Source organism: Delphinapterus leucas, chromosome 11, assembly GCF_059928025.1.
Source record: "Delphinapterus leucas isolate spDelLeu-1000000601 "Yukka" chromosome 11, BTC_Dleu_Yukka2, whole genome shotgun sequence".
Classification (NCBI taxonomy): Eukaryota; Metazoa; Chordata; class Mammalia; order Artiodactyla; family Monodontidae; genus Delphinapterus; species Delphinapterus leucas.
In genome coordinates, this window is record NC_143139.1 from 76,463,686 (window position 1) to 76,488,176 (window position 24,491).

The 24,491-nt window shown below is 36.8% G+C and overlaps 1 protein-coding gene across 6 annotated transcripts in view; it reads right to left on the minus strand.

Moving 5' to 3' along the window:
* The window catches only part of CEP83 (centrosomal protein 83), a 150,294-nt gene that overhangs the window by 32,776 nt on the left and 93,027 nt on the right, over window positions 1-24,491 (minus strand). For all 6 annotated transcript variants that reach the window (XR_016395024.1, XR_016395025.1, XR_016395023.1 and 3 more), the window contains 6 exons: window positions 22,667-22,798; window positions 12,180-12,431; window positions 9,195-9,326; window positions 2,353-2,467; window positions 945-1,089; window positions 682-831 (listed from right to left, as the gene is read on the minus strand). Coding sequence is in view for 3 of the 6 variants with exons in the window: in XM_089921135.1 (XP_089777261.1) it covers window positions 682-831; window positions 945-1,089; window positions 2,353-2,467; window positions 9,195-9,326; window positions 12,180-12,431; window positions 22,667-22,798 (926 nt within the window). In the remaining 3 variants the exon portion in view is untranslated. The remainder of the gene's footprint in view (window positions 1-681; window positions 832-944; window positions 1,090-2,352; window positions 2,468-9,194; window positions 9,327-12,179; window positions 12,432-22,666; window positions 22,799-24,491) is intronic.

Below are 24,491 nucleotides of genomic sequence, written 5' to 3' on the forward strand. Positions count from 1 at the left end.
ACCATTGTGCCACCAGGGAAGCCCCTCAACTATATTTCCATATGTCAGCAATAAACAATTAGAAAGTAAAATTTTAAAACGTAACTCCACTTATAATCGCATAAAAATGCTTAGAATTATAATGTAACACAATATGAGCATGATATATACAATGAACACTACAAAACTCTGATGACAGAAGTTAAAGATGACCTGAATACATGGAGAGATAGGCCATATTCATGGATTGGATAGACTCAATACTGTTGAGATGACAACTGTTCTCAAACTGAGCCACAGATTCAGTGCACTCCCAATCAAAATCTTAAGCCTTTCTGAAAATGGTTATAAGCTGATTATTTACAAGGAAAGGCAAAGGACCTAGAAGAGCCAAAACAATCTTGCCAAAAAAGAACAAGGTAGAAGACTTGCACTACCTGAATCAAACTTAATATGAAGCTACAGTAGTCAAGAGAGTGTGATATTGGTGTCAAGACAGACATACAGACAAATGGAATAGAACAGAGTCCAGAAACAGACACACTCACATATGGCCAACTGAAACCAACAAAGGTATCAAAATAATTCAGATATGGAGATCTGGGTGAAAATTATATGGGAATACTTTGTACTAGTTTTACAATGTTTTGTTGGCTATGAGATTATTTCAAAATGAAGTTTAAAAAAATATGCATATATAACCTAATACTCTGAAGTTCCCTCCTGGCCGACTCTTCTGCCATCTGTGAAGCTCGCAATCTCTCTTCACACTGATCCTTTTCAGATTGCCTCCTGACATCATGTTCCACTTTCATTTTCTCTAAATCCGCTAATCTGCTCTCAAGTTCTAGCCTAAAACAACAGATGATAATTATATTACAAGAACTACAATAAGGATAATATGACAGCAAAATGTTTTCATTTGCAAGGAGATTTAACACAAAATAAGGTAATTAGGTACTTACTTTTCATCTTGTAATACCACAAGTTTTTGGTAACCTTCTTCTTTGGCAGCTTGTACTTTACGTATTAATTCACGGTCCTTTTCTACTAAAAGCACTTTGTGGTGTTCAACAGCTGATGTGAGAATTTCATTGTCTGACTGTAATCCTAGTATTTTTTTTTAAAGGAGAAAACTGTACTGTATTCAATGTTATTAAGAAGAAAAACTGCAATTAACAGCAAATATTCATAAGCTGATAAGACGAAAGAATATAGAAAGTAAGTCTCTCCAGATACACATCTCAAAGAGCTTTACTTTGTTGATAAACTTTTCTTAACGAAAAAGACTCAGACTTAATTTGTCATTTTATTAAGCACTCACACAAAAACACTTTAATAAAAGGTTATATACATTTACTCATTTGGATCGTGAGAGCTGGGGACATCAACCTGGGTAATATTGAAAGAGGTTTAAATACTTAACTTCCAAAAGGGTTCTGTAACCTAAATCCCATAGACAGCATCATCATAAAGCTAGCTGGAAAGCAGAGTGAATAAAATCACAGAAGCTTTTGAAACTTATCAGAACTGTTAGATATCTAATACAAATTGGACACTTTCAAGTTTGTCCAATGAATTCACAAATTTTCCTCGTAATGAACTGACAAGTATTTTGCATATGGAATAACTAAAATTCATATCTAACTCAAAGTTGAAAAAGAATGCAAAACTGGATCTCAAACTCTTTAAGTTCCAAAGAAAATATGCTCCCTAAGTCTAAGAAAATCCATGAGTCAACATCAAGTAGAAATTAATAATGAAAATAGTCACTCATCATAAGCTCTGTCTGAAACTGAAACTAGAGGCCAGTTCGACTAGAGACCAACTTCACGACAGCTGCAGGTCCAGGCAGCTTATTTAAGTACTTAATAAGAGTCAGAAATAATATAGTTTCTGAGAAATCTTGATGAGAAGGACATTCTAAGACTAAATTGGAGTTTAAAAATAAGCTTAGGCTGAACTAGGCCCAATAACTGGCCTAGGGTCTACATTAAAAAAAATTTTAAACTTAAAAATTGGACCTGGAACCCACTTATATATTCTTTTGATTTTAAATGGTCTGATATTAGTAATCACATGATCTAAACAGATTTTAAGTTATATACCCGGGAAGTATGGAATCCTATCTATAAAGTTTCACTTAATTTATGTATTAATCAAATAACAATGATATAACCATAAGATTGTTTTTTTAAAAGTTACATCACAGAATGAACATTTAACATACAAATAAAAACAATACATATGTGTGCTCTAAAATTAAAATTCAATTAAGCTTAAAATTGGAAATAAACTTCAGTTTGATCTATTTTAGTAATTTGAGTTTATATGTGAAAGTAACAGTAAAAAGCATGGGAAATCATATATTACCATCCAGTTCACTTTGAATTTTATTCCTTTCTCTTTCTAGCTCACTCTTAGCTCTTGCTGCCTCCAGTTTGATGTCTGTTATTTCTAGTTTGTTTGAATGTTTAAGTTCTTTTACCTGTTGATAATTAGAAATTGAAATTACTATTGGTCATTTTCTTGCCACTAAATGCTAATCCAAAAACATTAGTAGAAATGAGAAAACACTTTGGTAGCAGAGTATAGAGTATAAGCACCTTCCAGCAGGGAAGATGCTTCAGTTCCTGGAACAGTACTCAGCACCAAGAAAACAGTCTGTTCCTAACAGAATTGAGTCATTTCTTTCAATAGCAGGGTGGGGTCATCAGGCTTAATCTTGCCTTTAAAGGCTTAACTGCAAGTACCTAAAATCCAATAGTCAATGACTGAAACATCCTCAGGGAAAAAAAAATTGAAACCTTCCTCTAAAAAAAACTGTTGGTGACAAAAAGGCATTTTAGGTATAAGGAACAGCATATAAAATGTTATAAAGGTAGAACGTCACCTGGTCTGCTTGGAAAACAATGAACAATGTGTCATAGATAGAGCAGAGGAAGATGTGAAAACTGTGGAGTGGCAGGGAATAAACTTTATATGCCATACAAAAGGGTTGTATATCCTCTTAGCTGCTGAAGGTGGCACAATCAACTTTGTTTCAGAAAGTTAACTCTAATTGCAAGTGTGCTGGATTAAGAAACTGAAGGTAAAGAAACCAATTAAGAGGCAAAGGACTAACAAAGGGGACAAGAAAGAATAATCTATTGAAGTTGGTGACTAAATAGTGTGTGTGTGTGTGTATGCTGGTAGTGGGATAAACAAGTACAAAATGTATGAATCTAATTTAAACCTTTATTGCCCAAACCTGATTCTTTTAAAGCCCCAAGGTGAACGTAACTAATTGTCAATATTTTCCATATAATTAACCACATACCAATCTCAGCTTTTCCCTGAGACATTCCTTTTGAAAGCTGAATAATTATAGTTCATAAGTGGTATTCCTTAGGTTTCCCTGGTGGTGCAGTGGTTAAGAATCTGCCTGCCAATGCAGGGGACACGGGTTTGAGCCCTGGTCCGGGAAGATCCCTCATGCTGCGGAGCAACAAAGCCTGTGAGCCACAACTACTGAGCCTGCACTCTAGAGCCCGCAAGCCACAACTACTGAGCCCACGTGCCACAACTACTGAAGCCCGCATGACCTACAGCCCATGCTCCACAAGAGAAGCCACTGAAATGAGAAGCCCGCACACCGCAACGCAGAGTAGCCCCTGCTCACCGCAACTAGAGAAAGCCCGCATGCAGCAACGAAGACACAATGCAGCCAAAAATAAACAAAAAAATTTTTTAAGTAGTATTCCTTTGTTCATTCAATAAATATTTATTGAGCACCTATTATGTGCCCTAGCACTGTCTTAGGAGCTGGGGATACAGCAGCAAACAAGAAAGCTTTGTCTCTCTAATCATCTGTACTACTCTCTTAACAGTTTCCACATCCCTGCCCTTTGGTGAGGCGCTTCTAAAATTAGGTATAGTACTATATAATGAGGATTTAACCAGTACGGATATAAAGGTTAGATAAACCTGCATTCTACATATTATACTAATGTATAAAACTATGAAATCAGAGGAGAAAATCACAAATATATACAAGCCAAATATGTAAAATATACGATGGTGGTAACAGGAGGGTAAAGGATAATTTACTTGAATGCAATAAAAGGCTATAAAAACTAGAGATGGGAGTTTGAAATAAATCAGGAAGAGGTCCTAGAGCCAAAGAGGGTGAAGATGAGAAACAGAAGTGTCTTACTGGAGGAGACTCCATCTATGAAAGGTATTGGAAACATAACAAGGTTTCCTGCAAATTCCTCACTTAAAGGAAACAAGAAAGTCAAGTACTGTGCTGCCTTTGTACTGCTAATAACCACACTAAGACACAAATTAAGCTGTAGATTTTCAAATGACACAACACAAAATGAATACCTTGTGCTGACATCAGATTTGCATTTTTAAATCTTTCTGAAGTTCTTTTCTATGAAAGCAAGTCTCATTGAACAATGTTTACAAAGCAGCTTTGAAATACTTTCAGAGCAGCTAAAAAATTGTATTTATTTTAAAATTTAAACTTTCTATAGATTGGGTTTTTATAATTTCATGGACAGACAGAATTTATAAATGCTTTAAAATTTGGAAGAAATACAACTACAATGAAAATCTAATTTCTATGACAAATGTAATCATAACCTGCTATTATACACTAACTGTAGAAGGTTTGAATGACACAGCAGTTCATTAGCGAACCACATTGTAGCTGCTTTATATATGAGGTGGAAAATCAGAGCCATCTTATTTTGTAGAATCTTTCAACGAGAAGAACTACAAAATATATAAAAAACATACTTCTTAATTCATTCACTGAGATTTACTGAAATGAGAAAACATTTTTCAATTAAACTATAATCAGTGAAACTGAAAGAACACTGGATCGGAAGTCAAACAACAAGTCTATCTTCAGAACTACTTCTATTATTAAAGCAGTGGTATATGCTCAAGCAACACGCATTCAAATTAACTTATTTATGGACCCGGATGCGTTTTTCTTTAGTGCCACACTTCTAAAATACTGAAATAATGAAGGCACTCACACTAACAGTAATTAACTTCCAAAATGATATTAAAATTATTTTATTTATTAAAAATGGAAAAACGTATATGAATATTTATTAGATGTGATGAATAAAAACTTTCTATGAGTAATATGAACCAAATCCCAAATAGTTATAATAAAGTTTCTTTCTGCCTCTAGATTCCTAGTTCTTAACTTTTGTAATCAAGCATCAAAAATCCTAGGAAAACTAGGGATCTTTTCTTAAATAAAATGCACAATGTTAAAATGCTGCAAATAATTTGAAGAGATTTACAATCTTCTTAAGCTTCCGTGGGCCAAGCTACCCTGTTCTGCTTTTTCTTTTCCCACAATATGTTTTCCATGTAGATTCTGGTCTTTACATTGTGAATTTGCTTTATGCTTTTGATACAACAGAAGTACTCAGAATATTAGCTAGTACTAATAAAACTTTAAGAAATGTAACAAAGTAGCAACAGTAAGCATTTTATAACGGTTCAGAAACTGTTAAATTACAAACACACACAAAGAAAACAATATACGTAAGCCAGAAATTCAAATAAAGTTGAAAAAATGTATTACTCAAGAAGCTCTTGATGTAAATTCCAAAGAGACAGTACTCAAACTCTGATCTTTTTCAAAGGTCTGAGATGGTATGACCTCATAAACTTAGCTAATAAGGTAATTCTGTGGGATGACTCCCTTAAAACTGTACATTTTATTGTAGTTCTAAAGCTCAAACACCTCATAACAGGAAGAATTATCTCATTGAATATTAGATATCTTTAAGGTCATCATTTTTAGGCCATCTTTGGTAATACTTTTTAATCCAAGACACTGATAGTCACAATGACATAACTCTGTTCAAAAACCTAACAAACATTTACAAATTTGAATAACTTAGACAAATACACCCCAGGTGTTCCTCTGCATTGCAAACAACCATTTGTGAGAACTGCAAAATGTTGATGAAAATTTCAAGTTGCAAAGATAACTGTGACAATGTTTGAAACATTATTTTAAGATTTAACCTTCCAATGAAATCTTTTTATATGCAAGATCTCAAATGAAAACTTGGTTTGCCTGAAGTTGGTGGGTGGTTTTTAATAAGCCACTTATATGCATAATAATGCAAGTATGCCTTTAAAAAGACAGGCAGCTCTTAGCAATGTGTGTTAATAAACACACAATCTGAAAGTGTAAAAGAGTATGTATTTGCCATAGAAAAAACTGGGTAGACTATCTCCCAAGGGTGGCATCTAATACATCTAATATTATGGCTTTGGCTTTTCAGGCACAGAAATCAAATTTTGTCACCACACTTAAAGACCACTCTCAAGGTTGAACTCACATTACTAAAGTTTACAAAGAGTGATCTATAAAACCAGAATGTCAGTTTATTAATTGTGAGAAGAAACTATAATGGAAACTAGAATACTCTAACTCTGAAGGACCAGTGCGTTCTCTCTCCCTGTAGACAAAATTACAGAGGAAATCACATAACAGTCAGAAAGTTGCTTAGGGCTCATGCAGTCAGAACAAAAGGAATGGGATGAATCGATTATTTCATGGCCACAAACTAAAACAGATTGAGGTATTCCTTTCCACAGTAAGAATGATCTCTTCAATGGGACCAGAATACTCACACTCGGCCAACTAAAACTCTCTCTTGCCTCTGTCATAAACACCGTTTGACTGTGGACAAGGAATTTACGATGAATACATTACTCCTCTAGATAAGTTCATATATTTCTACCAGGCTACAATAAATTCCCTCTGGTCTAGAAACCATTTTGTTTTTCAAGGTGATTTTACATAACTCTGCTCTGACAGAAATATAATACATGATCTCACTGATTCAGACATCAGTCTTATTTTCAAGTTCTTAGAGCTGAACCAAGTACTACTAATAATAGCTAATATTCAGGTGATGATATATTAGACCTTATGCTAAGTGCTTTAGGCATAATTTAATCTCTGCCACACTCTATAAGGTAGGTATTAGTCTGTTTTATAAAGGAAAATGCTAAAGTCTTCAGAGAGAAATTAAATTGCCCAGGTCACACAGCTAGCAAGGGGAAGAAATGGAATTTGAATATGTCTGACTCCAGAGCTGATATTCACTGCGGTATTCTATAAAATACTTTCATCATTGCTATCCTACTTCTGGTTACTGGATTCCTTATATACATTGCATTTGAGGGGGAAAAAAACCTCTAAGTTCCTGGGAAAACTGTATATAAAAGGTGTTCAAACCATTATATTCTTTTAAAAATAACAAATGCGGGCTTCCCTGGTGGCATAGTGGTTGAGAGTCCGCCTGCAGATGCAGGGGACACAGGTTCGTGCCCCGGTCCGGGAAGATCCCACGTGCCGTGGAGCGGCTGGGCCCGTGAGCCATGGCCGCTGAGCCTGCGCATCCGGAGCCTGTGCTCCGCAACGGGAGAGGCCACAACCGTGACAGGCCCACGTACCGCAAAAAAAAAAATAAAATAAAATAAAAATAACAAATGCAGGTCATGCTGCTGCTATTAATTTACTCATTTAACAAATATTTATTGTCTACTGTGTGCCAGCACTGTTCCAGGAGCCAGAGATGCAACAGTAATAAAAGCAATGTCCCTGCTGTCTTGGAGCTTATATTTGAGGCAAAGGGAGTAGAAAAGACAAAAATAAACAAATATATCAGATGGTGTTAAGAGCTATGAAGAAATATAAAGCAGGTAAAAACGATAGAGAATAAGGCAGAGGAAGAAGGAAGATGGTATTTTACAAAGTGAAGAAAAAAAAGTCCTCTCTGATAAGGCAACATCAGAAATGGGTGAGGAGGGGCTTCCCTGGTGGCGCAGTGGTTAAGAATCCACCTTCCACTTCAACTATGAATGTTGACTACAAACCATCGTAGTATTAACAGTACCTGTGACAGATATTTTCATATATTACATTTTTTGTAGATATTTCAAAATATCATTAATACTTATCACTGCTTCAAAATTACAGTAATTTTTAAACTCATCATGAGATTTGGTTTTAATGCATTAATAAACATATTTCTGTATCAAAAAAACAAACAAAACACAGAATCCACCTGCCAATGCAGGGGTCACGGGTTCGATCCCTGGTCCGGGAAGATCCCACATGCTGTGGAGCAACTAAGCCTGTGCACCACAACTACTTAGCCTGTGCTCTAGAGCCCGTGAGCCACAACTGCTGAGCCTATGTGCCACAACTACTGAAGCCCACATGCCTAGAGCCCATGCTCTGCAACAAGAGAAACCACCTCAATGAGAAGCCTGCGCACCACAACGAAGAGTAGCCCCCGCTAGCCACAACTAGAAAAAAGCCCGCATGCAGCAACGAAGACCCAACGTGAGTAAAAATAAATTAATTAATTTAAAAAAAAATGGGTGAGGAAGAAAGCTATATACATATGTGAGGGAAGACCATGCAACGCGGGCAAGTGCAAAGGCCCTGAGGTAGAAGTAAGCTTGCTCAAAGAAGAGTGAGAAGGCCCGTGAGGCTAGAGCAAAGTGAACGGGAGGGAAAATGAACTATGACGGCTGGGGAAAGATTGCAGGGGCCAGATCACACAGAGCTCTGACAGGGTAGAAAGTAAAGAGACCAATTAGGAGGCTATTGTAAAAACTGGACTAGAGTGGTCACAATGAAAGCAGTTAAGAATTGGTCAGGGGCTTCCCTGGTGGTGCAGTGGTTAAGAATCCACCTGCCAATGCAGGGGACACAGGTTCAAGCCCTGGTCCGGGAAGTTCCCACATGCCGCGGAGCAATGAAGCCCGTGAGCCACAACTACTGAGCCTGCACTCTAGAGCCCCAAAGCCACAACTACTGAGTCCTCGTGCCCCAACTACTGAATCCCGCACGCCTAGAGCCCGTGCTCCGCAACAAGAGAAGCCACCGCAATGAGAAGCCCACACACTGCAAAGAAGAGTAGCCCCCGCTCACCGCAAGTGGAGAAAGCACGCATGCAGCAAGGAAGACCCAACACAGCCAAAAATAAATGAATAAAATAAATTAAGAAAAAAAAAAAAGAACTGGTTAGTTTCTACATGTATTTGGAAGGTAGAATAAGATCAAAAAAGAGACTTCAATGTAGGGAACTAAGCTACTGAAACACAAAACTTCTTTGTCATTATACAGTCTCAAGCATTCTAAAGAATAAAGCAAATACTTAAAGACAACTTACTTTACTGGTCAGTGTATTTATTTCCCGTTCAGCTTTATGCAATTTACTAATTAAAGTAGTATTTTGTTCATTGCTTGATTGTAGCTCTTTTTCCAAGCGTTCAGCCTGTAGTTTAGCTGACTGTTTTTCAGCCTTTTATTAAAATAAAATATTTTAAAATTTGTTGACAATTTTTCAATTATATAAAAACAAAATAAACACTATTTAAATAAATGTAATAATCATACTACCCAAAATTATTCAAAACCTCAACAATATTAACATATACTGAAGTAACAAGAGTTTTCACAAAGCAATTGGTAGAATTCAAATGCAAGATATTTGCTCCAGGAAATATGCAACAAAGTTATCTGGACAAACAACTTATCAACAGCCACCACCAAGATAAAACCCATACACCTCTCTCATGAGAGAGAGTGCCTAACACACTCACTTGATACCTATTTACTACTATTGTGGACATAATTCAAACAAGCATTTTGGTGGATTTCAAGTACCCAGCAGATATGAAAAAGCATATTACAAGGTAGAGGAGAGGGCTTTCGTGTAGTAGTAAGAAGTGAGAACTGAAAATCTAAAATCAATGGAGATTAGAAAACGATCCCCAAGAGATTAAAAATTCAAAATCCTCGACTAATCTGGAGCTTCTGGAAGTATGGGCAAAGAACACAATAGCTCCTGAACTCGTCACATAATATTCTTAATGAAGTAAGCTGTCAAGAAAATTTCCAGTTGGTAATACTCATAGTACTCTTTAATTAGAAAGGGAAAACTAAATGCTTTTTAAAAATACTTCTAATCAAAATAGTTAAAATGAAAACATTTTGCATTCAAAGGATAAGCTTCAGTTCTGCAACAGCTCATTTCCTATATATCTTAAATATGATAAGGAGTGTATTCAACAAATAATTCAGAAAAAAACCCTATTTTCCTCACATAAAAAATGATACTCTTCAGGCACAATGATAGACAAAAAAAAAAAAAAAAATCAAAGAAAGGCAGGCTACCTGTCACGTGCGTATTTTCATTTCATCTGACAAATGATAAAATGAAATACAGGCTCTGCTGAAAGAACCTCCCATCTTTTGTCATCATTCAACTGGTCCTGAAAATAATCACTCTAAATGACCTCAATGCAAAGTTTCACATTGAGATCACATACCATACTCAATCGCAGTCATCCCACTGTCACTGGGTAAATACGTTAAGGATAGAAGGATGGCAACATAAACACTTCATTCTGAACTGCCTCATGTCTAAGGTCCAATGATACTGACAATTTAAATTCTGGAAACCACTAAATACTGTCAGAAGCTTCATCCAAAAAATAAAAAGGTGACTTCTACTCTTCAAAACATATTAATGTACTTCTGGTACCAGTTTGCTGTCCAGAAAAAAATCACTACTTTGGATTTGGATATTGGATTTTAATTACAAACTAGGTGCACACTAATTTCCCTCCAGTTCAAATCACCTCACGACTATTCTGAAGAAAACAAAACATTTTGGACTGCTCAAAATAAATTTTTAAAAACTATCAAACTAGTATATTTGCTACACGTAAGACACTAAGGACTAGGAGGAATAAGCATTATCTCAATAAAACTGTAAAGGGGTCCAGAATATGCCACTGTGGAATAAGAATTATTTGGAGCTGAAGGCTTTTGAGAATCAACAGACACAGGACAAAGTTTTTTCCTGAACTCCTCTTATCTGTCTAAAAGTAGAGCCTCTAAAAAGAATTTAAGTGTTAGAAGTCCCCTCCGCAGGGGTTTCATAACCAGGGAAGGCCAACTTCTATCACAGAAGACAAGAAGGCAACACCAGGATAAGAAAGCACCTACACAAACGACATCACAAAATTATCATATCTGCCATTTGTTTTCCTAAGGGCCCATTTATCTTTCCTAAAAGTCATTTCTTTTCCTATAAGTGTCCTTTCTCCCCCTCTCTCTTCCTTATTAGAATGGTATATACGCCCCAAACTACTACTGCCTCTTTGAGTCACATTTTTCTGTGAACTCCTGTTTACGTACATGAATAAAAATCTATCTTTTCTCTTGCTAATCTGTCTGTTGTGAGTTTAATTCACAACCCTTAAACTCTGAACCTAAGAGGGTAAAAGAAAAGTTTTTCCTCTCCAACAACAGAAACAAGAACTTTCATAGGAGAATACCTCTAGGAGTACCAGCTTAGCTCTGCCAGCTCTTTTCTTTCTCTAATGAACTCAGGGAAATAATTCAGTAAAGGCTTATATGCATTAGTAGCCAAGTTCAATTTTGTAACTCCGGCAAGAAGCTGTCCTAAGATATATAAGTGTGGTATTTCTGTTGAAACAGGATTTACGATTTTAAGATCTTGAATCCCAGTGTAAGGAAATAACTAGAAAGAAATTGCTCTTTCTGGTTTGAGATGACTTTAGTCTTCAGAAACTCCATTTTTTTTTTGAATTTTGCATATTCTACTCTGTGGCATTTTAAAAGTTAAATCATTTCAGATAGGCGACGTGACTCCCAAAGAATAAATAATCCCCTTGTAAATATGGTAGCATACTATTGCTTATGAATCAAGAGCTTTCTTCTTTACAAAAAGTATATACACTCTTGGGATTCCACAAATGCGTCAGCGTTAGATTGGTGAGCATACATTTATGCCCTAAAAAATCAAAGGCTTGGGCTTCCCTGGTGGCGCAGTGGTTGAGAGTCCGCCTGCCGATGCAGGGGACACGGGTTCGTGCCCCGGTCCGGGAAGATCCCACATGCCGCGGAGCGGCTGGGCCCATGAGCCATGGCCGCTGAGCCTGCGCGTCCGGAGCCTGTGCTCCGCAACGGGAGAGGCCACAACAGTGAGAGGCCACAACAGTGAGAGGCCACAACAGTGAGAGGCCCGCATACCGCAAAAAAAAAAAAAAAAAAATCAAAGGCTTGTCAACTGCACTTTAAAAAAAGTACGTGATAGTCTACCGGGAAGCAATTAAAACCTTACCTCCAGGGATCTGACTGTAGCCTGCATCTCAGCCAACTGCCGCACCTGAATTCTCTGGACATTTTCTACCTGAGCACCAGAATTTTCTTTTTCAGCTCTCAATTCTGCTACTTCAGCCTCTAAACCTTTTAATTTCTGACACAAATGGACTTTTTCTCGAACAAGTTGCTCCACTCGTTTGCTGTCTCTTGTGGGATCAACACTAAGCAGCTGGTTATGTAGTTCTTCTTTATCTTTCTCCAGTCTTGCAATCTGATGACAATTTGAAAGAAAGCATACAACCTTAAATTATCGAATTTTCAGCCATAAACATGCTTTACAAGTCAGTAAATTAAAATTAAAAATTGTACAATATGAAAAAAAAAAAGCTCAGGTGGTAAAATGAAGTACAAAGGAAAAAAATCCTAAAATGTCACATTCTTCATTCTGTACTTGGCATGACTCAAATGTGAGGGCAAGGACCTTGTCCTATTTTCCCTCCATCTCCCCGTGGTGCCTAGCACAGGGCTTCATCAGTTGCTGACTAAAATTCAAAATTATAAGTAATACTATAAAATAATAATTAAAAACGTCAAGTATTTCTAAATTCATCAGAACATTATAGGGGTTTATGCAAGATCATATTGATCTTGCATAAACTGATTACTCCTAAGCTTTTCCTCATGTGACAGTAATTCTTGGGCTACATCTATACTAATAAAATCATCTATTCCAAGGCAACTTAATTTACAAAAAAAGCTGCTTGTCCATATAAGTAACAACAAATGTGACTGATGAAAGCTTTTAAATAATAGCTGAGAGTGTCTTAAAGCCCTAGTTGTAGTGATGTCCTAGTTCTTAATTCTCAGATCCAAGAAAGAGCTGAAAATCATTACTCCAGGGCATGTAGACAAATCACCAAGGAACTTGTTGATCAAAAATACCAGTGGTCTTCTCATTCACGCCAACCATCACTGCCAGATCTCATGTGCCCCCAAATCAGGGGATTTCAAACTGCTTCCTAACCTCTGAGGCACTTCAGAGGCCCCTCGCCTCCAGGAATGAGGGTCCAAATAATCACTGTAAAACTCATTCTTTGGGGCTTCCCTGGTGGCGCAGTGGTTGAGAGTCCGCCTGCCGATGCAGGGGACACGGGTTCGTGCCCCGGTCCGGGAAGATCCCACATGCCGCGGAGTGGCTGGGCCCATGAGCCATGGCCGCTGAGCCTGCACGTCCGGAGCCTGTGCTCCGCAACGGGAGAGGCCACAGCAGTGAGAGGCCCGCGTACCGCAAAAAAAACCAAAAAAAAAAACCTCATTCTTTCCCTCTGCTGATCTCGCCAACTCCCTATCCCCTACTATCACCACCAACAAACCTTTGTTGTTAACCACAGCAGCTCCTCTTTTTAGTCTCTTTTTATATATGGGGTTTCTTCAGGGGATTTAACTTAAAGATTCAGTTGTTTAAAAAAAGAAAAAAGAAAGTTAGAAGTGACGGCTATAAACAGCACCAGGGGTTGTTGTAGCCAGGATGAGCTTAGCAGGCTCACTCTAAGGCAAAAGGACTTAAAGTGATGCTCTGCAGCCTGGGCAAAAATGGCCCAAGGGACAGCTGATTGCTCACTCTGCTATAAGTGAATCTAAGTGTGAGACCTCCACCCCAGGGCAGAATATTCCTCATCTGTAAAATGAGAGGTTAGAATGAGGCCCTCTAAGATCCTATTCAGTTCTAACATGTAGTGATTCCAGTTTGGTTTTGGACATTAAACTGAAGCTGAATTAAAGATGTCAATGGGAAATATAGGTAGAGCTATCCACAGAAGGCAAATGCCATTTCTTCCCAGAAAATAAAATTTATTATAGAAGGCAGCTGTAAAATTCAGGGTCAAGCCCTCAAAAACTCAACTAATTAGTGTCTCCTATTTTTCCTCCCATCCTTTACATAAACATTACCCCCAAGGTTTGGTCCCCAACTATCTTTTTCCCTCCATATTCTCTTTCCTTCAGCCAGGTGTGTGACTTTGTGGAAGTCATTTTTTCACTTTGGCATCAGTTAAAATGAAGGGCTGGGCTGGAAGATCTTTAAGAAACCACTTAGCTTTTGCATGAGGAAATCCAAATATTATTCCACTGTGCTATATCAGAGGTGTGGCAGCTCATCGATATGAAACTCGGGTTCAAACAATGGTGCCCTTTACTGAGTACTTAATATGCATCAAGTGCTGAGCTAAGTGTTATATATAAAATTGCATTTAGTAACAATAATTTATCTTGTAGTCTTCATTTTACATATGGGATCAGACAGCTAATGTTCATGACCAGCATGTTTCCCTATGTTATTGCTTCCTCCAGTAGTTTTAAAAGGCATCTATGTGATAGTTGAAGTGAGAGCTGAAGCTCTGGACTGAGCTAGCTAATACCAAATTCAGGATTAGATCTCACATTTATAACTCCTTAACAAGAGTTCTCTACCAAGTCACTCCTCCCAAAACTGGTAATCACTGCCTTCTAACTTCTCTATTCATTCGTTCATGCAACAAATATTTATTGAGTACTTACTGCATAGGCAGCACTGCTCTAGGTATTAAGGATACATTAGAGAACCTAGCAGATAAGCAGAGACAGCCAGCCGGCTCTCAGTATCTAACAGGATTGGTTCAGGACCTGCTACAGATACCAAAAACCAAGGGCTCAAATCAGTCCTCTGTATGGGCGGGTTCTACATCTGCCGATTCGACCAACCGTAGACTGTGTACAGTTGACCCTTGAACAACATGGGTTTGAATGGTGCGGGTCCACTTATATGCAGTATTGTATGTGTATTTATTTTTAAAAATCCAGGTATAAGTGGACCCGCACCGTTCAAACCCCATGTTGTTCAAGGGTCAACTACAATCATAAAACCTCTGTTCTGGAGGAGCTCATATTCAATCACTGCTATCCATCCTCTGGGTAAAGATCTTGGACACAGCCTCCGCTCTCCCCTTTTCCTCCAATCTCAGATTCACATGTCATCTCCCTTGAAGTCCTGAATTCCCTAATGACATATGATGTTCAACATATTTTCAGGTGCTAAGTTGCCATTTGTATATCTTCTTTGGTGAGATGTTTGTTAAGGTCTTTGGCCCATTTTTTAATCCGGCTGTTTCTTTTCTTATTGTTGAGTTTGAGTTTGTTGTATATTTTGGGTAACAGTCCTTTATCACATATATCTTTTTCAAATATTTTCTCCCAGCCTATGGCTTCTCTTCTCATTCTCTAGAGTGTCTTTCAGGGCTTCCCAGGTGGCGCAGTGCTTGGGAGTCCACCTGCCGATGCAGGGGACGTGGGTTCACGCCCCAGTCCGGCAGGATCCTGCATGCCGTGGAGCAGCTGGGCCCATAGGCCATGGCCGCTGGGCCTGCACGTCTGGAGCCTGTGCTCCGGCAGCGGGAGAGGCCACAGCAGTGAGAGGCCCGCGTAATGCAAAAAAAAAAAATAGAGTGTCTTTCAGAGTGGAAAGTTTTTACTTCAATGAAGTCTAACTTATTATTTCTTTCATGTATCAAGTACCATATCTTGGTGGTGTATCTAAGTCATCACCAAACCCAAGGTCATCTAGGTTTTTCCCTACATTATCTTCTAGGAGTCTGATAATTTTAAGTTTTACATTTAGGTCTATAATCTATTTTGTGTTAATTTCTGGGAAGTTGTATGGTCTGTGTCTAGATCCACTTTTTTTTTTTTTTTGCATTTGCATGTCTAGTTGCTTTAGCATCATTTGTTGAAAAGATAATTTTTCTCTACTCTGCCTTTTCTCCTCTGTCAAAGAACAGATGATGCTATTTCTATGGGTCTATTTCTCAACTCTCTGGTCTGTTCTATTAATCCGTTTGTCTGTTCTTTTGCCAACAGCACACTGTCTTGATTACCATAGCTTGATAGTCCTTCAACTTTGTTCTTCAATATTGTGCTGGCTATTCTGGGTCTTTTGCCGCTCTCTATAAGCTTTAGAATCAGTTTGTCAATATCTACAAAACTTGCTGGGGTTTTGATTGGGATTGTACTTAATCTACAGATTAAGCTGGGAAGCACAGACATCTTGGCAACATTAAGTCTTCCTCTCCATGAAGGTGAAATACCCCTCCATTCATCCTTTGATTATGTTCATCAGATCTTCACTTAGATCTTCTACATATTTTTTTTAAGTATTTCATTGGGGGGGTGCTAATGTAAATGATATTATGTTTTTAATTTCAGATTCCACTTGTTGATTACTGTCATATAGGAAAGTGACTGCCATTTGTATGTTAACCTTGTATCCTGCAACTCCACTGTAAAAGCTGGATTAGTTCCAGGAGTTTTTTATTGATTGTTTTAGATTTTCTGCACAATCACGTATCTGTAAGCAAAGACAGCTCTATTTCTTCCTTCCAAATTTGTATGTCTTTTATTTCCTTTTCTTGTCTTATTGTATTAGCTAAGACTCCAGTACAATACTGAAAAGGAGTGGTAAGAGGGGACATCCTTGCCTTGTTCCCTGATTTTAGTGGGACAGCTTCTGGTTTCACACCACTAAGTATGACATTAGTTGTACTTTTTTTTATAGATGTTCTTTATCAAGTTGAGGTAGTTCCCCTCTAGTACTAGTTTGCTGACAGTTTTATCATGAATGGGTGTTGGCTTTTATCAACAACTTTTTCTGTATCTTTTGATATGATGATGTGATTTTTCTTCTTTGGCCTACTGATGTGATGAATTACATTAGTTCATTTTCTAATGTTGAACCAGCTTTGAACGCCTGAAATAAATCCTCCTTGTTCATGATGCATTATTATTTTTATACATTGTTGATTTCAATTTGCTAATATTTTGTTGAGGATTCTTTATTATTTTTTTAATTTATTTTACTTATTTTTGGCTGCATTGGGCCTTCGTCGCTGCACACGGGCTTGCTCTAGCTGTGGTGAGTGGGGGCTACTCTTTGCTGCGGTGCGCGGGCTTCTCATTTTGGTGGCTTCTCTTGTTACAGAGCACGGGCTCCAGTAGTTGTGGCTCGCAGGCTCTAGAGCACAGGCTCAGGAGTTGTGGTGCACAGGCTTAGTTGCTCCACGGCATGTGGGCTCTAACGATGCGGCATCGAGGATTCTTGCATCTTTGTTCATGGGAGAGTTTGGTCTATAGTCTTCTTGTAATGTCTTTGTTTCGATTAGGTATTAGGGTAATGCTGGCTTCATGGAATGAATTAAGAAGATTCCTTCTGATTCTATCTTTTGAAAGAAATTGTAAAGACGGGGTATAATTTCTTCCTTAAATGTTTCGTAGAATACAACTATGAACCCAGTCCTTTTATCCTGGATGTCAGACATTCTGAATTTTATTTTTATTTTATTTCATTTTAATGTTAGGTTCTTTTGTATTCCTTTAGGTACTTTTAAATCTTTGTTCTATTATTCAGTTAAGTTACTTAGGAATAGTTTGATCCTCTCAAATCTTTCTTTTACACTTGTTAGGCAGAACCAGAGTAGCCACTATTATGGGGCTAATTTGGCCCTACTACTGAGATAAAATCCTTCTGAGTCTTCTATGCAATGCACCATGCATTAGGTAGCCTTTCCACTCTGGTGGACATAAGATGAGGCAATCTCAGAGCTCATTTTATTTGTTTCCTTCTTTTAGGGATCACTGTCTAGTACGTACTACCCGTTTTCTAGTGTCTGAAAACCATAGCTTCCTATATTTTGTCCCAGTTTTTAGTCAGCACCTTAAGTTAAATTCAGTCCCTAAAACTCTACGATGGCCAGAAGCAGAAACCCCCAGACTACCTAGATTTGATTCCTGGCTCTACCACCTACTAGCTGTCCAACCTTGAACCAGTCTCTCAGTGCTTCATGAGCGTTTTCTCATTTATAAAATGGGAATAATGATTATCTAATCTCTAGGGTTGTTGACAAAATTCAAAGAATTATAAAGTGCTTCTCCCAGTAAATTAAATACAAATTTGTTTTCTTTCACTTCTTCAACTTCTGTAGCTTCTCATTTACAAATATGAAATCTATTTAAAAATATCTACTATATTTATTATGAAAATTAGTACTATGATTAATGCTGTCAGGTACTAATAATGATAATACCATTAATTTGAATATTTACTATTTGTCAGGCATTATGGTAAACATTTTGCACATGAAATTTCAAGTTCCCTGATCTTTGTTTCTAAAGTCAAGTTAGCTTACCTTTTTATATTCCTATTATTCCAAGTTTCCCCTTTTCCCCTATATGTGTTAGAATTGATTTTTCCTATATCAATGATGGAAAACAAAACCATTTTCTCATTTATTTACACTACGAAGAAGGCAGCACTTATTTACAGATTTAAAGTTCATATTTTAATCTAATTTTGGAAGATAACATCTCCTTTCCTTAAACTCCTTACTTTCTCCTAGTAAGAGAAAGACAGTACTAAGAACTTTCTCCCCATGACTATGTATTTGCCTCCAGACATAAATATGGAAAGATCAGACGATGGGATGCAAGAACTGTTGGGAAATGAGGCGATGTTCAGTGTCTTTAGAAGAATTCTACTCAAACTGAACAAGAGAATAGGGATAATAAACATATGTCTTTTTCAGGCCCCGAGAGGTCATGACTATAGTAAAAGAAAGATAACTAACTGTGACTGATAGGAAAAGCTAGGGCAGAGAGCACCTGAAAGCAGAGCAGTCAGATGATGGTGAGATGAAGACGGGGGATGCAGGCACTGTAATGAGATATGCCCTCAAAATACTTAGAGGATCTAAGTGCAGACCTGACACTGAAAACTCTAACATGCTCAAGTAAAGGACAAGATCATATACTCAAGAAATCTGAGCACGTGGGACTTTAAATAATGATAATAGCAACTACCATTTATTGAAGACTTACTATGTGCTGTCTAAGCACTTTACACACATTAATTTATTAAATCCTCAAAACAACTCCATGAGATAGATACTACTGACAACACCATTTTATAGATGAGGACACTGATGCACAGAGAAGTTAAGTCCGTTCCCCATGTCATGCTAAATGAACACCTAAAATGTTTAAAATTTTACAGGCAAAAAGTTAAGTTTTTGAGATATTCAAAACTGCTTTCACAGAAAAGTTTAATGAGTAAAATTTCACAAAGCCCTTCTTAAAAGTTTGCTAAAATCAATTCCAGAGAATTCCAACTGTGAAGTAATTTAATTTTAATTTGGGAGACTTTTATCTATTGTAATGTATCAATAGTTCAGAGTAATCTGAGAAGGGTGTAAGTTAGAGAACTTGGAATATTTCAGATAACGGAACCCACCGGGACCTAAAGCAGCACTCCAGATAGAACTTCAAAACCTATCAGAACAAAAAAGAAGTGTTTTGAGAGATTTCATGATGTCTACCGACATACATGTCAGGATAAGGACCCAAAGAAGGAGCGCATTATCAAGTTCTGTGCTACCAGTGCTATAATGAAAAAACAGCATGTGGTAACAGGGACCCAAAGAAGTTCTCCTTCTTTGCCATAGGAAATTTGGCTTCTCACCAGCCCCATACAAGCCAAGGTAGAGCTCAGCCAGTTTGGAAAGCATGATGGAATAATCTTGGAGACCTGTCACTATGTACTGTGTCACTGACAGGTCTTCATATGATGCAGGGCTCACTGCCCTCTCTCAAGATCTTAGTATCTCCACTGGATTACTCTTTCACTCATTCAGGCTACATTACAATCACCTGTACCTAAAACTCTTTGTACTGCTCTTCATTACTATTTGCAGAATAATATAAAATCAGAGTCCTAATAAAATATAAACACAGTAGTACCACTTCCAAATAACAACTATATATGTAACTTCAGAATTTCATCTGTATACAGTCAAATGCACTGAGAAATCATGCCATTATCTTTTTCATAAAGATATCTTCTTTCATATACTTTTTAAACTTCAAAATATCATGAGGGACATGTGAATTCCTAGAGTGCTCCTCAGGAAAACACTGACAAAATCTTCCTCAAGTATTCCCCTATGAAACAAAACACTAAAGAATATTCAGTTATTTCTTTTATCTGTAGAAGTGAAAATGTACAGTATTGTGTGAGTCCTTAATTAATGCAAGAAAATCCGATTATTTTTAGTACACCAAGCTAATATACTTTATACCAGTTAAAATTGTAAAGTTGATAGATGGCAAGAGTAGGCTTTACTTTGAAGTTTTACTGCTGTTTTGTGTCCACATCATCTCACTAGTTTTTACTTTAATTGTAAAGAGAAACTGGAGTGTAAAGATAAGTGATGGAACGAAAGCAGACAGCCAATTATCCACTAATTAATATTACTCCTGCATAATCAACTAGGAAGTAGAAAGGAGAGAACTTCAGTCTTTTTTTTTCCCCCACAACTCACACACACACTGTATTTTATTTTTACAAGAGATAAGCTGACACCAAGCATTGTAAATGGATGACCACAACAAAAGCAACAACAATTGCAATTACCAAACATGAAACACACTCATATGAGAACTTCAGTCTTATTAGAAAGTTTTACTTTTCTAGCCTTTACTAATCATAGCTTCTTAGCTAGCGGTTTATCTCCAGATTTCTAAGGATGTCATAAGACATTCCAATTAGAAAATTATTTAAGATGCCACTGGCACCTTAAAATTTTTAAAGAATATCATTTGGCCTTTCATGAGTGAAAAATAGAATAGGCATCAGGTTTCAGATGCAGGTTTCATTGTTTAAAAACACAATAAAACTAGAAACTACAGAATACAAATAATCATTACCAGATAAACATCAACATTAGATTTTTGTTGTTGTTGTTTGTTTGTTTGTTTTTGGTTTTGTTTTTTTTTTTTTGAGGTACGCGGGCCTCTCACTGTTGTGGCCTCTCCCGTTGCGGAGCACAGGCTCCGGGCACGCAGGCTCCGGACGCTCAGGCTCAGCGGCCATGGCTTACGGGCCCAGCCGCTCCGCGGCATGTGGGATCTTCCCGGACCGGGGCACGAACCCGTGTCCCCTGCATCGGCAGGCGGACTCTCAACCACTGCGCCGCCAGGGAAGCCCCAACATTAGATTTTAAAAGCAAAGTATAAAATAAAGCATCACTATCTTCAGCCTCAGTAGTGACTCTTCAATTTACTAAATCTACATTTTAGGTTGGAAATCTTTTTATCATTCTTTTTTTTCCACAGGAAAATTTTTATATGTAGTTCCTTTAAGTCTATCATAATTACAGACTCAAAATCTTTCAAAATCTTACATAATATAAATCAATTGATCTCTCTACAATATTACAGCGGTTAGATGGCCCCTAATTAGCATGGCAACCTCAAATCATTAATAATTTGAAACTTAAAACTCTGGGTGGGAGTTGGGGTACCTGAGTTCTACTGTTAACTTGGCTGCTGAGTTTCTGTGAGACTTTGGGCAAGTCACTTATCTCATGCTTCAGTGTCGCCATTTAAAATGGAGAAAATAAGACGGTCCTGCTCCATATCACTGACCATAATAGACATGAGATCATATGTAAAAAAAAATAAATAATTTTTTTAATGAAAAAGACTATAATTATTTATAGTTTTTTGGTACCAAATTCTTAATGGACTCAAATGATCCAAAGTTCATTCAACTTCTTACTTTTCAAACAATCATGGAGGAATCTGCTCACTGATAAGAAGAAATCAGTCTGATCCAATTAGTAATTTGTAAAGGAAGGAGAGTATATTTTAGCTCTTAATTCCAAATAAAGTCAATGCAATAAATGTATTATGAAGATGTGTTTGTACATAGAATGCTTCATGTAAGTACGGCCAACAAGTTATTTTTTAATAAATTCAACTAGCATTAGATTTCTTATTTGAATATAGCAACATAAAACTGATATTTCTCTCTTTCCATCCTGAAAAATCACCTAAAAGCAACATGAAGAATAAGAGACACAAACCTCGTTTTTGGCAAAATTAGGAGACAAACGACAAAATGAGAAGAGAGGCTGCCAAACTTAATAGATAGAGAATAGGGGTATAGGCTATAGGCATCAGAGACAGAATGTTGCAGTTGTAGATGCCATAAAGAACGAAGTGATGGTGATGGGCACACCCTAATGTATAAACCCTTTGTTTGTATCAGTGGAAACAAGGAGCGTGGGCTGACAGCCAGAGCTCTCCTGAACATGGTTTGATTCCAATAAGTAGAGGGGGCCAGTGCTAAATAAGCAATCACACAGACAAACTGTATTTGCAAAGAGAAGTCTGTCTCTGCTATCTATCACCACTGACTGGGGCAAAATAAAATTTCTTCATCTTTTCCTCTTTTAACAGTCCAAAAAGAACATTCACCAGAAAAATGTTGCTATAGAGCAGATGAAAATCATGACAAATACTTAACCATTAATTAATAAAACAATTATGCAATCAACTTTAGGTTGAGATTCACAAAAAATATAAAATCATAAAATTTTATTGACTAGCAGGATAATGACTAAACTAGTATAATCAGTCACTCACCTCTGATTCGTATTTTATTTTTTCTTCTTCTAAAATACGTGCACATTCTTCTTTCTGGTGTTCAAATTCTGATTTGAGAAATGTATGCTCATAGCGAAGTTTATTATATTCAGCTCTATACTTTTCTACTTCCTAAATTAAAAGAAGATTGTAATTTATCACAAATTTATAAATGAAATTTGTACTCACTTCAAAAATCACCTTTTCAAAAATTTTAAGTTGTTTTATACTAAGAGCCATTCTAAAAGTAAAAAATTAAGCTTAACAGAAGTATAAACAAATCTTGGAAAAGTTCTCATTGCAAGAATGCTACAAACAGAACTAGCACACTCCTGAAAAGGTATCAGTAAAACAAATTACCCTTCAATTAATCTTATTTCCTCACTGATTCTAATAATAAAAATGTATTAGCATATCAAAACTTTTGACCTCTGGGCTTAATAAAATAATATTTAAAAATGTAGCACACCTTTCAAAATAGATTTTAAAAATTAATTCTATAATAAAATATAAAATACCCCCTTAAAAGTCAAAAAGGATGAATTCTAAGTAGGTAAATGATTATTTGAATGTTTAGTACAGTAACTCAAGGTTCAGTCAAATATTACAATGATAGTCCAATTCAACACACTAGTCTGAAGTATATATGTAGCACCAACTCTCCTGACTAACCAAGAACACATGCAATGCCTATGCTCTAAAATTCTGCTTCCTAACACTTCAAAAGCTGCTGGCATTCTGAATCTCAATAAAAACTCAGGCAACAGAGCAGGAAGATGGAGACACTATTCCAACATACATCAGGGAATTAACAAGGAAAGCATGCCTCCTAAGATACTCAGCTCACTATAAATCTTTAGTTGAAAGATTTCTAAGCCTGTTTACAAACCAAGAAAGTGGGTTTTGTGATTTTATTAGAAACATACTTTTTTTAAAAAACAAACAAACATGCTTTTACTTAACTTGATCACCTACCTCAGATTTAAGTAATTTTTTATAATCCAAAATTAAATCTACTCCTAAACCATAATGCTCTGGTTACCCATCAGGATGATATTGAAAAGATGACTTTATCAAGCCAGAAAATCATTTATAAATGAGGATTCCCACAACTGTTTTGTGCAATGACAGCATCACTAGTCTACAACTTTCCAAAGGGGACCATTTTGAGGGGGACAATATTCATTTGTATGTATAAGGCCCAGTATGTTTATTAAATAAGATAACGTATAAAATGTCTAGGATAGTACCTAATATAGTCAATATCTGTCATCTCTTCCTGTTCCCTTTATTAAACATACCAACATTTCATATGAGGAGACTGATCTCAATCTGAAGAAAAACTAACAAATTTTTACTTTTCTGAGGCTGCATGAAATTCATTCTTTCATTCAGCGAACATTAATTGAGCACCTGTTGTATGCTAGGAAGTGTTTTAAGAATGTGGACTCTAACAGTGAACAAAACCAGATAAAGGTTCCTCCTTTCATACAACTTACATTCTAGCAGTTGTAAAAGGGAAAATTTTAAAAATAAGCACAATAAATATTATATAGCATATTAGAAGATTATAAATACTAGAGAAAAATAAAAAGTAGAGCAGGGTAAATGGGTATCCAAAAGTCTAAAGAGTGACAGGAAAGGCAAGTTGCAATATTAAAAGGAGGCAGGGGTTGGTCAAAGTAGGCCCTACTGGAAAGGTGAAATTTCAGCAGACTTAAAAAAGATGAGAAAATTAGCCAAGAGATATGTGGCAGGAATAACAGCTAGGGCAAAGACTTGAACTGCACCATTTCTGAAGTGCCAAAGAAACACCAAGAAGGCC